At 42.6% G+C, this 17483-nt stretch overlaps 1 protein-coding gene across 2 annotated transcripts in view; it reads left to right on the top strand.

Annotated features, from left to right (window-relative positions):
- Nucleotides 1–17483, top strand: part of rasal1a (RAS protein activator like 1a (GAP1 like)) — a 301463-nt gene that overhangs the window by 237373 nt on the left and 46607 nt on the right. For both annotated transcript variants that reach the window (XM_085961524.1, XM_085961525.1), the window contains exons 15-16: nt 1384–1521; nt 4589–4733. In XM_085961524.1, coding sequence (XP_085817650.1) covers nt 1384–1521; nt 4589–4733 — 283 coding nt within the window. The remainder of the gene's footprint in view (nt 1–1383; nt 1522–4588; nt 4734–17483) is intronic.

Here is a 17483-nt window from a genome sequence, read left to right as displayed (position 1 = left end):
GAACATGCTCGAGGGGCCGAATGGCCTACTCCTATCTTCTATGTTTCTATGTTTAACTGTCCTAGTGCACTTCATAGGAGAGGTATTGAGGATAGGGGAGCATGACTTAGAGCGGGATAAGATGTGTCTGGCGCAGTTTTGGACAAGTTGGAGTTTTTTGTAGGGTGGAGCTCGTGAGGCTGGTGAAGAGGGTTTAGGAGAAGCCTGGAGGTGCTGAAAGTGTGAATAAGGGTTTCAGTGGTGGTGGGTTGAGGTGAGGGTAGAGACAGGCTATGTGGCAGAGGTGGAAATAGATGGGCTCAGTTGATGGTTAGGATATAGAGTCCAAAGCTCAGCTCAAGGTCAAGTAAGACACTGAGGATACACGGCACTGATTTCATTCTGATTGAGTAGCCAGGAATGGGGAGAGTTACTGAAAGGTGAGTGGAAGAAAGCGTAAATTTGAATAATGCAACAAAAAAAAATTGTCTTTTGGAAATGTGTATGTTTGGAAAAAAAGTTCTTGCAGCATTAAATTAAAATAATAATTTTGGTTTTGACATTTCTGAGTGAGTCATTGGTACAATACTTTCTGCAGTCACTGTATAAACACTGCTGGGAGATTGTTCAGCTAACCCAACCAGCAACAGAGCAACTCTCACTGTCAAAAACCATCTGTGAAAATGATTTTATAAACATTGTGTTTCTGATGCTGAATAATTGAAGGTGTACTGAACTACAGAATGTTTGGAAATTGACAGTATATTTTAAAAGCAAAGAAACTGTAATCTTTTTGTATTGCTATTGTAATGCTGAAATGCTGCCGGAGCCCATTAATGGCTCAGCATGAACTCATACAATGTGAGTAGTGACAGCCTGGCCCAGGGTTGTCTTCACATTTCTTTAATTTATGGTGATGTATAATTAGATATATACTTGAAAAAGAAAAGATTGCAGGGCTATGGGAAAAGGGCAGGGGAGTGGGACTAATTGGATAGCTCTTTCAAAGAGCTGGCACAGGCACGATGGGCCAATTGGTCTCATTCTGTGCTCTACCATTCTCTGATTCTATGATATATATATATATTATAATATATACATCAACACTTCTACATCTGCTGGTCTAACAAGATGGAAAATGCTAGTATGTAAATATACTGGTGATGTAATGGGAATTTGGTTTGTAACTTGTTAATGTACGAGTGAGCGATCAAAATATAATATTCTCCTGAAAAAGCGCATTGACAATTGGTACTAAGTACTACAAATCTGATGCATGTAATCTGAATGGGATTAGAGGGTAACCCAAGTCTAGGGTTAGTTGGCGTTTATAGGCAGTGTTCAATAATTTCACTAAGTATAGTCTGTGATTATGGCAGTCATTGGTTTTGTGTTTTTTTTTAGGATGTCAAGTACTTGGCTATTAGTGGTTTCCTCTTTCTGAGGTTTTTTGCCCCAGCTATTTTAACGCCCAAACTCTTCAGCCTACGAGATCATCATGCCGATACGAGAACGGGACGGACGCTGCTGCTTTTGGCAAAGGTGATTTTTGCATATTATTCAATGTGGAGCAGCAGATAAATGCAAATGCACAGCCTGACTGTGAGCTATTGCCAATGGTGAGAGCACAATGATTGAGTGTTCCAGTACTCCTCAATGTAATCCACTCCATTCAGGGTTTTCAGTAAAACCTTAAGAAAGGGCTGATAGAGTGGGGAGTGACGATAGCGTGTACTGTGGTTCTTTTCTACATCCACCATGAGTGGAATTTAACACATTCGACAGAACAGTCCAATCCATTAGAAAGAAGAACAGGAAATGCTGGTTCAGAGTGGAGGAAATATTCAGCAGAAATGGTCACCTGATCTGCATTTGGTTTCCCCCAAAGTTTTTCTTTCATTCTCAGCAGTGAGGAGAGGGAGAAGCAACACTGACAAAGCAGCATAAATGGCCCATTTTGGCCCTATATGGTCATACAGGGCCCTTTTGCCTTGCATCATCATCCCTTTTCTCATTTAATCTCTCCTGCCTTCCACCCTATCACAGACCTTCCTTTTTGTTCTAGTTGCCCGGAGAAGGCGTTTTCTTGAAGCATTTGTGTTACAACTAAATGCCTTGCAAGGGCACTTCAGAGTGCATTAAGAATTGTGTGGGACTGGAATCACATAAAGACTGAACTGAGTATAGAATCATAGAATGATACAGCACAGGAGGAGGCCATTCGGCCCATCGTGCCTGTGCCAGCTCTTTGAAAGAGCTCTCCAATTAGTCCCACTCCCCCCTGCTCTTTCCCCAGAGCCCTGCAAATTTTATCCCTTCCAGTATTTATCCAAATCCCTTTTGAATGTTACTGTTGAATTTGCTTCCACCACCCTTTCAGGCAGCGCATTCCAGATCACAACAACTTGCCTCGTAAAAACAATTCTCCTCATCTCCCCCTCTGGTTCTTTTGCCAATCACCTTAAATCTGTGTCCTCTGGTTACCGACCCTCCTGCCACTGGAAACAGTTTCTTGTTAAACTTGTATAGAACCAAGACAGGAGAGGGAATAAAGACAAAAACTAAAACCAGCTGCAACACAAGCCCCGCAGTCCCTGTCCCCTGGGGGGTTCCCGCGGACACTGCGACTCGCGCCCTACCTGGTCCCCGCCACGTGCTTCAAGTCATAAATGGGGCGCTGGGAGAAACCGCCGTGTTCCACTTTGAACTCTCCCTCCGGACAAAGTCCCTGGTTTCCTTTAGTGTAGGGTCTCTTCCGAAAGTATATTAGTGAAGCAGTTGGGTTTTTACAAAAATTTGATGACCTTCCTGTTCATTTTCTGGTCCCAGTCCACAACTTAGTACATTTATTGAATTAGTTTTAATAGTTGGGAATTGCACTCGTGCCCTCTGGGTTGCTGGTCTATGACCACAACCACTACACCACTGTACCCCAGAGCAGACTGCTCTGTCAGCGGCAATTACAGTATACTAGATTGGTGTCTCACCTGGAAGGAGTGTTTGGGGCCCTGGACAATGGTGAATGGACAAATGTTGCATCTGGTACAATAGCATGAGAATGCACCAGGGAAGGGCAGCTGGAAGTTTGGTTGGTGGAAGAATGAATAAGGGTATCCTAGAGGGAATGGTCCCTCCAGAAAGCAGAGAGGATATGGGATGGACCACTTGCACTGTTTGCTGTTCACACTATGGTCTTCTCTATGTTGGAGAGATGTGAACTAGCTCCTGTTGGAGTGCCTGTACACCTGCTGTGTGTTTCCAGCATTTTCTATTTTTAATTCCGATATCTAACATTTGCAATTTTCTTTTCTTTATTTATACTCCAACAGAACTTTTATAGTGATTTTATTAATCATTCGACAGGAGTTTCTCTCCATTGATAAACATAGAATGTGATATTTGTAAGTCTATTTATTTTATAATTCAATGGTGTGAGATTTCATTCTGTTTGAAAGAATTAGTACAAGAAGGCTATGGAAGTATTCTGTTGCTCTTCAGTCTGATTTTATTTAGTTTTGATGATATATTTGACAGAGATTCTGCCTGAACAACCATTTCAACATTTCCATTGTTTGTTAAAACTGCATATACTTTCTGCCCAGCTGCTAACAGATGGCAGTATAACCACTGCCAGCACTCATTGTGCATGCAATAGGTTTCTAGTGTTACACAGATCATGTACACAAAGAATGCACTAAGGTAATTCAATTCTTGCTGTCAATCTTTGATGAAATGGTTCAGTACCAAACTGAGCATATTTCTTCCTGCATGGATTCCTCATGACGCTGTTTTATTTATTATTCATTAAAGGTTACCACTGCAATTCCAACAGTGAGCTGCTAAACCCATACAGTGTTTGGACAAAATTATTTGCTATTTTCAAGTTATTTTATGATCAAATTCTGGCTCGTGCGGTTTCCTCTGATTACTATAGTGATGGAATAAAAACAGAAACTGCTGGAAATAAACAGTGGATTAGTCAGCATCTGAGAGAGAAAAACAGGTTAATGTTCCAGGTGAGACCCTTCATCAGAATGCTATGGTCAAACAGGGGAATGCCTTTATAGACTGACCAAAACAAAATGGTTGGGGATTGGACAACAGGTGAGGGTCAGGAGTACAGATATACATTCAGAAGAGGCAGGTTATAGGTTTAATAGCTGGTAAATTGATTTTAACATGCAGAAAAGAAGTGCATTACATGGAACAAAGTCTGTTCGGCCCAACCAGTGCATGTTGGTGCTCATCCTCCACACAAGCAGCGGTCCTAATCACGTGTGCCCATTCAATTCCTATATGCTTTTAATACCTTTCCCTTCCACCACCTATCTAACCTTTTCTGAAATGTTCACATGGCCTCTGCTTCAATCACTAACTCTGGTGTTGCATTCCCCAGCCTCACAACGTACTGTGTAAAAATAAAAGTTTCTCCTGCTCTCTGTCCTGAATCTCTTACGTTTAATCCTGTACCTATGTCCCCTCGTTCTGGACCCCTCAGTCACTGGACATAGGCTGGAAAGGGCTATGTATTAAGGTCATTTCAGTCAGACACATGAAAAGGCAGATGGTATTGCTATAGTAATGGGCTGATTTGTGTTTTCCCTTTCAGGCGGTTCAGAGTATTGGTAACCTGGGCCTTCAGTTGGGACATGGGAAAGAACAGTGGATGACACCCCTTCATCCATTCATTTTACAGAGTGTAAGCTGTGTGAAGGATTTCCTTGATAAGCTAATAGACATCGATAATGAAAATGGTAAGGCTTTTCTTTACTTAAATGAAGGTAATAACGTGTATCTGAAATTCAATTAAATACTGTAGTAATATGACTGCAGTCTTGCAAGACATGTATCATCTATAGATTTGTTCTTGTGATAACAGTTCTTGTATAGAATAGGTTGGTCTCCAGATGAAAACCCTCTGACAATTGTGGTGCTAACTCAGACAGGCATTTGTTTACCATGGGGGCGATTTCCTTTTGCGTGATTGGTGTAGCAAAATCATAAACACATTGGGCCCTGAAATTGCGGTTGGCAGCGTAGCTATGGAGTACACCGCCTACCTCCGAGCGGAATGCACACTTACCTGCTGGGACTCCTCCTTCGAGAAGTTGCTGTCAGATGCTGCGGAATTGAGCATAGCATAATGGTCCATGGATCACAGGGGCGCACCGTGTGCGTAAGCGTACCTGGGATCACGCGAGCTAGTGCTCCAATCAGGAAACAGAAGGGGCTGGATTTTGATCGAGGAGGCGGGACTACAACTTTTGGGGTTGTAGTCCCGCCTCCATCAAGTTCTAGCCAACCCACGCGATTTTCACTTGATTGACTTTGTTGAGCCCGCCCAGTGGGCTCAGCAGGCCAATTGAGGGCCACCCGGCAACAGGTGACGTCACAGATTGATATTTCATCTGTCAAGACCTTTTGACAGATGAAATATCAGCGTTTCACAGCTGTTTGAAGCTGTCAAACACTGACAATCTGTACTCCAAGTTAATTCCTTCCTCTCAGGATGATGTAGCGATCTCTCCAGAACAGAAAGCTGAATGCTGGAACTCTTGACAGCTCGCGGCCATTCTGCTTTCTGTGCCGGTGAGATGAGGGACTCCCGAGACCTGAAGGAAGGAAGGCTGTAAAGGTAAGTACATGTAAGTACAACTTCTTTAAACACTTTAAACACACTTACCTCTGCACTCATGCACCCATTACTCACCTGAACACCGGACATCTCAACCCCTCCAAGCCCTTCATCCCAATGGCCCACCTCGCTAACTTGGCGTGGTTTGGAGCCGTCAGGAATCCCACACTTCAGGGATGAAAATAGGGATTAGGCTAAAAACTGCCTGTTAACTACCTGTTAACAGGCAGTTAATTGGCACTAATCCCCTTCCTGCCTCGGGGAGGCGGGTCCCAGTGCGGGTTGGGTACCCGCCTCCTTTGAAACTGGCATGGAGGTGGGTTGGGGGCGGGATGGGTTCGTGCCCCCCGATTTCGGGATTTTAACCCCCGACACGCCTCCAATCCCGCCTCCACAGCCCAATGAAAATCCTGCCCAAGGTCTGTCATTCACCCCAGTCTGGATTTACATTCTTAGAATTAGAAATGAATTTTGGGGGAAATTATCAATAGACCAGAAGCAATCACACTACACTACAGGCTGCTTAACTACTTTATTCAAGCAGAGATGTACATTAGGATAATATTCAACTGAACTTTTGGGGATTTGCTAATCCTTCAGGCAGGCTCAGTGTAAAGGGCAAACATATTTATAGTAATTTAACCAAAAAAGCATCAGATGAAGGTTTTTTATCATGACAGGCGTCCCCATACGCTGTGCAAACAGGCTCCTGCACCTGTTTGCACCAGCTATAAAATTTTCATGCGTAATTGCTGGCAGTTGGTGGGCAATTAGCCCAAATCCGCACCAGCAATGAGGATACTATAGTCAGAGCGGATGATCTGTCAAATCGGAACTTAACAGATTGCAAGATCGGGATTTATCTCATGCGGAAATCCCAAACTTGCTGTCCATTTCAAAGGCGGTACTCTGAGAATACGCCGTCATACCAACTGCAAATTCTGCCCCAATCTTTATAAATGGGTTTCTGATTTCCGAGATACGTATCAAGAACATCTCCCTCCCTATGTGCGTAAAGAAACAAGGTGAACTATGGTGAAGTTAAGTGAACAAAGCCTTTTTGCTTTGTCATTTGTAAATGCTTATTGTCTGTTTTGATTTGTGTGTTTGTGTATTGATGATTTTTTTTTTACATTACTTGGACAGTAACGTACTGAGACCTGTCTTCTGGAGTCCAACACCTAGCAGGAAAGACTGGATCTTCTGGCAATACATGATGAGATTCCCCAGGGGGTTAGAGACAGTTTAGTTGGCAAAGTTAATTCAGATAGACGTTTATTCATCCGTCTTCCATATGGGTGAACTTTGAGAGATAAAGTACAAAAATGTTCCCTTTACCCTAATGAGGAGGAGCCTGTTGAACTGTGAGAAATTCTTCATTGTAGCATTTACATCTTTTCTCCCCCTCTAGAATCATCATAAACAACGTACAAAGTGTAGCTTTTCTGAGTGGGGTCATGGCATTCTCAACTCATGGTCTTTAATAGAAGATCTCAATGTATAAAGTAGAAATACTGGCATAATCCTAATGGCTGAATGTGCTTAATCAGAAAGGAAGGAGAGAGAGTGGGAGAGTGAAGCCTGGAGGGATATGAGGCAAAGCCGGGTATATGGAGTTAGGTCACAGATTAGCCATGATCTCATTGAAAGGCAGAATAGTTCAACAGGCTCCTCCTGAAAGTCTAAATGGCCTACTGCTGCTCCTGTGTTCCTATGAAGCCTGGAGAGTACTGTTCGCAGATGGATGCTCGGTATGTTGGTATGACATTCCTCTATCTGCTATTGTAGCTGGTTACAGAAGAAGAGGGTTGCAATTTTAGGTTTCAGCTTCTTCAGAATTTACAAATTCAGATGTTGTGAAGTCACAACTGTATAGAGTCAACCACCATAAGTCTGGAATTGAGCCAGTAATAAATCTGTCTTTGGGAATAGACCACATACTCTTTACAACAGGAGGGATCGAATGCAGATGACACTTGTGCTATATGGAATTGGAATGATAGGTCCCTTCTCTTGGTACCAGTCCTGGTTTCACACTGCCTTGGTGCAATCAGTAAATGAACCCCTTCCACCAAGAACAGCAGATATTGAAGCTATGAGGAAAGATTTAGGGAGTTGGTCTTATCCTAGGAGTCTTTGGACTAACTTAACCCAAATTTTCAGTAATGAAAGGGATTGATATTGAAAGTTAATAGGAAATTTGGGCAGTTTCTAACACAGAGCAATAGGTATTTCAAATATGGTACCAAGAAGGGCCATTGAAACAGATAGTATAATGGGTTAAGAGATATGCTGCCTGAAGAAAATAGGGATAGATGGACACAGTAAAAAGTCAGGAAGGTCGGATTGAAATCAATCAAAAAGAATTGAGAGTTGGTTGGGCCAAATGGCCTTTTCCTCTTCCTAAAGTTTCCTACCTCCACCCACCTCCATATTATACTGCCAAAAATACTGCTCTAATAAGTTGCATGGGGATATGGGTACAGCAAGTGAATGCGGACGCGCGCTCTCGCACGCGCACACACACACATCTTTGCTCTCTCACCCACTCTTGGACACAGACACACACACACACACATTCTTGCTCACACACAACGCATGCACACATACCATCTTCAAATATCCGTGGAGCTCTTTTAGCTCCGCTGACATTTGCTTGCCCATTAGTTTACATGACAACTGGAGGCTTCTGCCTGATCCATAAAATAGTGAGGATGCTTTTACACATGGATGAAGTTGTCCAACTTCATCCCTTTCATATTGATCTGGAAAGACCGACTTCAAATCCTAGCTTAACTTCTCCGCTCATCTTGAGAAAATGATAAAATGCGGCATCAGGATATCAAAGCCTTACTTTATAAAAGACATAAAATTTGCTCACTAGTTTGCTTAGCGCTTTTATAGCGATCAGTTAAACGCCATTTGTTATTACATTTTAAATTGGGTAATAATTCCAGCAGCCCTGAAATAGCTTGTTGAAAGATTAGGCGTTGTAAGTCAAAATCGGATAGTCCCACTTAAACTGCAACATCTGGTCACCTTGCACTTTCTGGGACTCCATCTCATTGTTTTCAATTCAACTCTTAAGCCTTATCCTTTTGTGCTATGCTTTGCTTCTGTTCCCTCACCAGATGAGTGAGAGTTCGGTTCGCACTATGGGTAGCAGAGTTTAACCATTATTCTGTGCTGCAAGGGGAACTTCAAATTATTCTTTCACTGGAAAATAGGCCCGAGAGGTAATGCAAAGGAAAAGAACAAGATTGATCTCCTGGAGTTAAGAGATGATCTATGAAGAACAATTTGACAAGTTAGGGCTCTTTAGCTTCAAGAAAGAACATATCTTGGGGAGGGGGGAACCTTCTAGAAGTATATTGGGTACTTAATAGGATAAAGAATGCAGCACTTTAAGATGTGTTTAAAGCAGCACGATGAGAGAGTACAGGGTTATAAAGAATAAGTTTTAGACAGATGCAAGGAAGTATTTTTTTACGTGGAATGATTAACAGCTGGAATGGTTGCCAGGGAAGACTGGATTCATTTAGGAAACAACTGGATGCTGAGGAAATTTGTGCATAGCTATATTTTGGCATAACACCGGCATAAATCAGTTGCACGTGAATTTCCTCGATTAAAAATGGCTCAGCTCCCCTCTTACACTGTAGCTATGCCAAAACCTTCCAGGAAATTCCAGGCCAGTGCATGCTTAGTGCCTATAAAAATAACAGGGTATTAAATATTTATAATCACTATGTACGAAGTATCTTATTACATTGCGAAGCAAAATGTAACACTACCACCAGAATTAATAATAGTAATAGCAATAAAGAGAGTCGATTATTGAGCTAATGTTTTTCGTCAATATGTAATCATTACAATGGTTTACTTATGAGGACATTTATTGGCTTTGTGGTAAATAATTTATTATGAACCACACTTTCACTTCTTTCTTACTGTGACAGCTGTAATGAGTATCTAACAGACTCTGAATGGTTTCAGTGACCTGTTTTGTTGAATTCAGTTGATAGATTTGTGCGTAAGTTTAAAAAATATATATTGCATAAATAAGAAACTTTTCCTACTTGAAAGAAGAAATTTCCGCCACATGGCATGCAACTAGCAACGTTTTTCCTACTCGGGAAGTAGATTTCTTCTGTGTGTGACCTATAAAGTAATTGTAAGCTTATTCTTTTCGAAAGGTTTTAAGATTTTGTAATCTTCCTGAAACTGGCTTTGAAAATTCCCACTGAAAATAATATGAATCCCTGATACTCATGGGCTGGAAAATGTTTAATGATTAAATTACCTTTCCAATAAAATTCTCCATAGCACACTAAACACTTCAAAACAGTTCTTGAAACCTCTTTTAAAAAGTGAACAATTAATCTTGTGTCAGGAAGCCTTTAACACTGAATTTTGAATCAAATGAGATGCACACTGTTGAGTTTATTCACTATGGCTGTCTTATATACAGTATTCAAATTCAGATTTTATTCAAATTCACAGCTGCTGCTCAATCATTCAAGGTGGATTTCATAGTGTATATTTTTTCATGTAAAATTCTTAAGGGCTTGACGGGGTAGATGCAGGGAGGATGTTTCCCCTGGGTGGGGAGTCTAGAACACGGGGTCACAGTCTCAGAATAAGGGGTCAACCATTTAGTACTGAGATGAGGGGAAATTTCTTCACTCAAAGGGTTGTGAATCTTTGGAATTCTCTACCCCAGAGAGCTGTGGAGGCCCAGTCGTTGAGTATATTCAAGACAGAGATTGATAGATTTTTGGATTCTAGGGGAATCAAGGGATATGGGGATAGTGCAGGAAAGTGGAGATGTGGTAGAAGATCAGCCATGATCTCATTGAATGGCGAAGCAGGCTCGAAGGGCCAAATGGCCGACTCCTGCTCCTATTTCTTATGATCTTATGTTCATTGTGTCAACTACCAATATTTAGTTTCAATTCTGTGATAAATCCCCCTAAAAACCGATCTATGCAACATCTTTCAGTGGGAGAGTCTGGGTAGTAGAGAGCTTTGATGGGCTGAGTGGCCTTTTTTCATCCTATACCTTTGTATGTTCTCAGTAATAAACCATCAGAGGCTACTGTATATTTTGGTGCACTATCCTCCAACACTGTGAGATAGAATTTCTCTTCAGTGTAGGTCCATAAGATCATAATTGGGCACAAGCTGCTCATGATTTTCCATCCTTTCATTTTAATGGACAAAAAAATCATAAGCAGCTTGTGCCCAGTTTCATGATAGAGCCTTTTGCCCTGTCAAGCTGTTACACCCTGGCACTGAAGAGGAAAACCTACCCGTGTGTTTGAATTGATTTCAGATAATCCCTCTTGCTTGAGTGTATTAGCTCATTCAGCTTTTCAGGAAAGCTCTGACCTTTAAAATGGAATAATGCTTATGGTGAAAGTTCAGGGAACAGTGGCAGCTGCCATGGAAGGAACCGATCACATTTCAATATTAGCGACTTGTAACATCTGTCACCCCCGGATAGCCACCCTGAATTTAAACATGGGCGGTGCCCCTGAACGGGGTACAGTGATCTCCTGTACCACGCCTACTAATTGTTGTGCAGGTAGCAGAAGAATTCAGTTGCTCAATGTGAAAACAAGCTACGAATGCTGGAGATCTGAAACAATTACAGAGAATACTAGAAAGACACAGCTTTTCAGAAAGGGAAAAGATCTGTTAACACTTCCATGGGGCGGTCCATCAAACATCAGTCCTGGTGAAGGCTTCCACCTGAAATGTTAAACTCTTTCTCTTTCAAACGCTGGCTGACCTGAGGTGTATTTTCTGTTTTCAATTCGGTTTCTTGGTTTTGTACATCGTAACTGATCAGTTTATGCACAGTGGATTGAACAGCAAGTTTAAGAATACTAGGGATTATTGATGATATTGGTAATAGCATTTTGAGAAATTCCAGCCCTAATGTTCGATTAATTATTTTTTCTTTTGTAATGTCTGATAATATCTACTGAAAAACAGCTTGTTGCTGGGCTACAGGTTGCCAGGGAGATTCGGTATTCCAAACGTTGATGCTTAATTTCTGCTGTACCTTTAGCTCCCTTCAGTGTATTGGGAGGGAAAGAAAAAGGGGAAAAGGGGAAATGGCTTGAGTAATTTTTCCAGGGCAGCGGTTAGTGTTGGTCCACCACTATCCAACACTTGAGTTGTTATCTCTGTAGTCTGGGTTACAGGAGAATGATTTAAGTGCACCACTTTCCTAAGGTTTACACATAACATGTGGAGCTGGTTTCCATGTAGACCAGCTCCCAGTTGCTACCTTGATAAGCTGCACGTGCAGCACTAGCTGTGACTCTATGAGGACTGTGGATGTGTGAACTCTGGGTGGTTTGATAGAAATCATGTTTGACAAATTTGCTGGAGTTCTTTGAGGATGTAACGAGCAGGGTGGATAAAGGGGAACCAGTAGATGTCGTGTATTTGGATTTCCAGAAGGCATTCGATAAGGTGCCACATAAAAGGTTACTACACAAGAGCTCACGGGGTTGGGGGTAATATATTAGCATGGATAGAGGATTGGCTAACTAACAGAAAACAGAGAGTTGGGATAAATGGGTAATTTTCAGGTTGGCAAACTGTAACTAGTGGGGTGCCACAGGGACCAGTGCCGGGACCTCAACTATTTACAATCTATATTAATGACTTGGATGAAGGGACTGAGTGTAATGTAGCCAAATTTGCTGATGATACAAAGATAGGTGGGAAAGCAAATTGTGTGGAGGATGCAAAGAATCTCCAAAGGGATATAGATAGGCTAAGTGAGTGGGCAAAAATCTGGCAGATGGAGTTTAATATGGGGAAAATGCGAAGTTATCCACTTTGGTAGGAAAAATAAAAAAGCAAATTATTATTTAAATGGGGAGAGATTACAAAATGTTGAGGTACAGAGGGATATGGGGGTCCTTGTACCTAAATCACAAAAAAGTTAGCATGCAGGTACAGCAAGTAATTAGGAAGATAAATGGAGTGTTGGCCTTTATTGCAAAGGGAATGGAGTCTAAAAGTAGGGAAGTCCTGTTACAACTGTACAAGGCATTGGTGAGACCACACCTGGAGTACTGCGTACAGTTTTGGTCTCCTTATTTAAGGAAGGATATACTTGCATTGGAGGCAGTTCAGAGAAGGTTCATGAGGTTGATTCCAGAAATGAAGGGGTTGTCTTATGAAGAAAGGTTGAGCAGGTTGGGCCTATACTCAGTGGAGTTTAGAAGAATGAGAGGGGATCTTATTGAAACATATAAGATTCTGAAGGGGCTTGACAGGGAAGATGCAGAGAGGATGTTTCCCCTCGTGGGGGAAACTAGAACTAGGGGGCATAATTTCAGAATAAGTGGGCATCCTTTTAAATCGGAAATGAGGAGGAATTTCTTCTCTCAGAATCTTTGGAATTCTCTACCCCAAGGAGCTGTGGAGGCTGGGTCATTGAATATATTTAAGGTGGAGATAGACAGATTTTTGAAAAGTAAGGGAGTCAAGGGTTATGGGGAGCGGGCAGGGAAGTGGAGTTGAGGCCAAGATCAGATCAGCCATGATCTCATTGAATGGCGGAGCAGGCTCGAGGGGCCGAATGACCTATTCCTGCTCCTACGTCTTATGTTCTTTTGTTGATGTCAGTAATTATTTACGACTCTCTGGCATGTTGCAATGAAGCTGTTCACATGGGTTTGTGTGCTGATGGCATATGCTGCATCATGTCATGACCTCAGGGTTCAGACGTAGCGAATCTGACGTGACGTGATGTGACGTCAACCTGAGCTTCGAAGACTGGCAGCAATTGGGAAGACCGAGTAAAAACCAGTAACGTCCCTGGCTGTTGGCTTCCAGTGAGATCAGAGCCAGCAACACAAGCATAGCACAAAAGTGACATCTGCTTCTCCCTGACTTTAAATAGAGGCAGAGCAGAGGTCACTCTCCTGCGCTTTGGACCAGTCAGTTTGATTTTTGAGGGAAGTCTATGGATATTTGCTCTATTTACTCCTACATCTCATAGTCTGAAACCTTTAAAGACTTTCAATGAATTTCATCATCGGTGATGAAACATCACACCGCAAGCCATAATCTCATCACCAGTCCTGTTCCTGCCCTACATCTAGTATAGAACTTGGGAAAAGAGGGAAACGATGAGGACACAAACACATAGGGGGTGAAAGCGGCCTGTTTTACACTCCGCCTGATTATCTTTTCTTTTCCATTTGGCGCTACAGTCCATGGTGCATGTCACCCCCTAGAGCCTCATTCAGTGGAGTGAACCTTGTATGGGCAGACTGAGAACGTTTGAAACTCCACTCATTATACATGCCAACCATCCGCTGTTACATAGGCATTTTCAGCCCCTGTTCGTGCTGGTGGCAGTGAAATAGCTGATTTCAGGCTCCTTGAAATTGTTCCACAATCTGCTGTGGTTCACCATCAGCATAAATGAAAGTGGTCGGCATGAATGCTGTTCTCAGCCAAATTGTCAGCTGGAGACAAACTATAGTGAGGATTCCATCTGAAGGAGAAAGGAAAAATAGCAGAACCCGACTCGCCATACTTGAATCTCGATTTGTATCTGTCAGTCGTGTGGTTCCATTCATTGTAGCTGGAAAGTCTGTTGAGGGGACACACCCAGCTGAAGGAGCTTGAGATTTCAATAAAAAATGCAGAACAATATTTATATAAATGAAACATTTTAGCTTTGTAGCATTTTTAGTTGCAAAAATACTACCTCAAAAATGTAACGCAAATTTAAGGATTGCAGGCAGTTCTAACCATTATGTGGGTGGGGCAACGGCCAGACAGATATACAGAGATTAATTAAGCTCAAATAAGATTGTGGGGGAAGTCCACTCTCTACTTTAGTCTGGTGGATTTTCTTTGCATACCTGAAAGTTTCATGTGTTTTCCCCATGAAAGGGCAGAAAACAAGCTCATTTGATGGACTGTCACGACAATTAGAAACATTGTATGAAGAGTGTTACCTCTCTGAGCTGTCTTTATTTTAATTACAATGTAAACATTTGAAACAGTAAATTATATTCATGGGGAAATTTTCCAGGGATGGGGGGGGGGGGCGGCGGCGGGGGGTCAGCGGGCGGGATCGGTGGCGGGTCGTGTGAGAAATTTGATTTTTTTGATAACGGGTCAGGACCCCGCCGCAACGCACCTTTCCCAATGGGGCATCTGTGATCTGTGATCTCAAATCCGACCCAACCCGCAGTGGCGGGCGACCCAATTAAACCAATTATTAGGTTGTTGACAGACCCTTAATAATTACCTTTTAACTACTCGCCGACAGGGTCCACACTGCTCGAGGACCACGTCTGTGAACCTGAGGCATGAGTTCAGTGGCCATTGCTCCAGCTGATTACTTGACAACTTCACATGTACAGTAAAAGCTCCCACCTGACAGATATTCACTTTCCTCAGCCGCAAGCTGTTTCTCAGTCTATTTCCAGCACAGATTCTGCAGGCTTTCCACTTCCCACTTGCCATCCACTCTCACCTCATTGGAAGAACTCTTTCACCATTGACAGAATGCTTCTGCCATCTCTACTGCACCTGCCATCTATTCCATCAACATGGGTGCCCTTTATACTGTCTCACCTTGGTCCTCAGAATCCCACCACGATGAGCCCCAACACCAGCAGCACCAACAACAACACCAAACTCCACCATGGCCTAATTTACTTCACTTGACGGTGTACACCCTGGCTGCCACATGATGCGCCAGGTTGGCACCACCCCACACCAACACCATAAAGCATCCCTACAATGCCCAAGCCATTCCTTTCACACTCGCCACCATTGCGGGGGTACCGTTATGTCTCACCATTCACTGCAATTCACTAAGCCACTTCCAAAGTTGTACACAAATCTGTCCAAGAACAGAATGTGTTGAAAAATAAAGGTTTCAATGTTTGACAGTACATTAACGGAAACTTTACATGAACATTGGATAAAACACTCAAGTGGCTACCCTTGTGTTTTGTTAGTTGATATGATGGCATGAGGTTGAGGGTGAGTGTGAGAGGTGGCTAGTGAGATGGGATGTGATAATGTAGATAGAGAGAGAGGGAGGGGTGGAGGTGCAAGGTAAGTTGGTGTGAGTAAAGATATACAGGAGTAGGGTAGGGAAGGCAGAGTGACGGGGATGTGATGAGAAGCACAGCAGGATGAAGTGAGTGTGGCTTTGTATTAACGTTTTGTGATCTAATGAGATCATTGAAAGATTTGTGCCACTGCACCCAGGTTCTCCTGACCACATCCCTGCTTGTGCCCTCCTGTGTAATATGCAACCAGGCTGTTTTGGTCTCCTGGGGAGGTCTCTTCCGCCCATCGGAAGGGAAGAGGACCTCGCTGTGTGCTGTGACTCCCTCCACAAGAGTATGGAGAGAGTCACACAGACACACAGAAACCCCACAGTGCAGATAGAGCCCTGCACCTCTGTGCAGTGATTGTCAGTGTTTGCAGCACTTCATTTCTGTAGAACACTGACAGCACAAACGTCAAAAGAAATGTGGCCACGGTCCCTTTAAGGAAATCGGCTGATGATGTGTCATGAATGACGTCAGCAGACCCGCTTCCTCTAATTGGGCTGGGAAACGCGCTGGGCGGGCTTAACAAGTCCTGTCAACGGAAATTCATTTTCCAGAGTGGGATGGAGCCAGCAGCAGGGCCGCGAAAAGCCACCAACATCGCCCGCACCGGACCCGCTGAGGTAAGGAAAATCTTGGCCCATGTGTTTTATGTACCTATATTTGGTAAACTGTATTTAGTTTTTGGCTATACTTCCGTGTGCTGTTTTGCTATTGCCTCGCCATTCCTAATGGCTATATAGGGGGTTTGGTGCTGCTTAAAACAAACCCAGAACATGCTGATGGTGCAGTGGTGATGTTACCATGTTACCACCTATTATACTCTTAACTATAATGTTTGTATAGGGTAGACTGGGAGTCAGGAATTCCAGAGCACAAACTGATGAATTTAGGTGCTGTTCTATTTCTGTAAATTATTTATAATACTTGTGGATTTTTCTTGACGGGATGTCTGATGGTGTTTTATAAGCAAATAGCAATAGTGCACATATTTTACAATGACATGACTAAATCCATTGAGTTGTCTTTTGATGCTATCATTAAATTCCTTACTTGAATCTGTCCCAAAAGCTTGAATTTAGATTTGTTAATTTTACTCAGCGCTGAGACATTAGGTGAATTCAGATTGTGCAGTCTGAGCATATACACTGTACCAGGATGCATCAGCACCATTCAGTAGTTGAGCTGCTAAAATAATTTTCCTTTAGCTTCTAGCAGTCTTTGCCTCATTGCTTACCACAACTTTTTGAAGAAAAGCTAGAAAGAAAGAAGCAAAGAAAAAGAATAAATTTGTATTGATAGAGCGCCTTTCACAACCTCAGGACACCTCAAAGCACGTCAATGAAGTATTTTTTCTTTTGAAGTGTCATCACTTTTGTAATGTAGGAAAGTTGTCTTACTTCAGATATTCCCGGATTTTGAGCAGGGAATAACACTCAAAAACTGCTATGGGCTTGGCAGGAAGGATGTGACTAATGGGAGCCAGCCTTCATCCTGACTGTCAAATGTTGTTGACTTTTGTGTTCATCAAAGTAAGGTAAGGGCCATCAGTGTTGGAGAATTGAATGTGCTTCCAATTTAGACATCATCCACTGTCAGCATCAAGCACTCCCAGATCAGGTATTGGATGGCCAGATGCAAAGTAACCTTCCTCTGTACTACTACATTCAACATTCATCGCAGAATCCCCCACCATTAACATCCTGGGGGTCACCATTGACCACAAATTTAACTGCACCAGCCACATAAATACT

The sequence above is a fragment of the Somniosus microcephalus genome, chromosome 19 (assembly GCF_052327205.1).
Source record: "Somniosus microcephalus isolate GS21.2 chromosome 19, FLI_Smic_1.0, whole genome shotgun sequence".
Taxonomy (NCBI): Eukaryota; Metazoa; Chordata; class Chondrichthyes; order Squaliformes; family Somniosidae; genus Somniosus; species Somniosus microcephalus.
The sequence above is the reverse complement of the archived record's forward strand: the minus strand, read 5'-3'. Positions and strand labels throughout refer to the sequence as shown.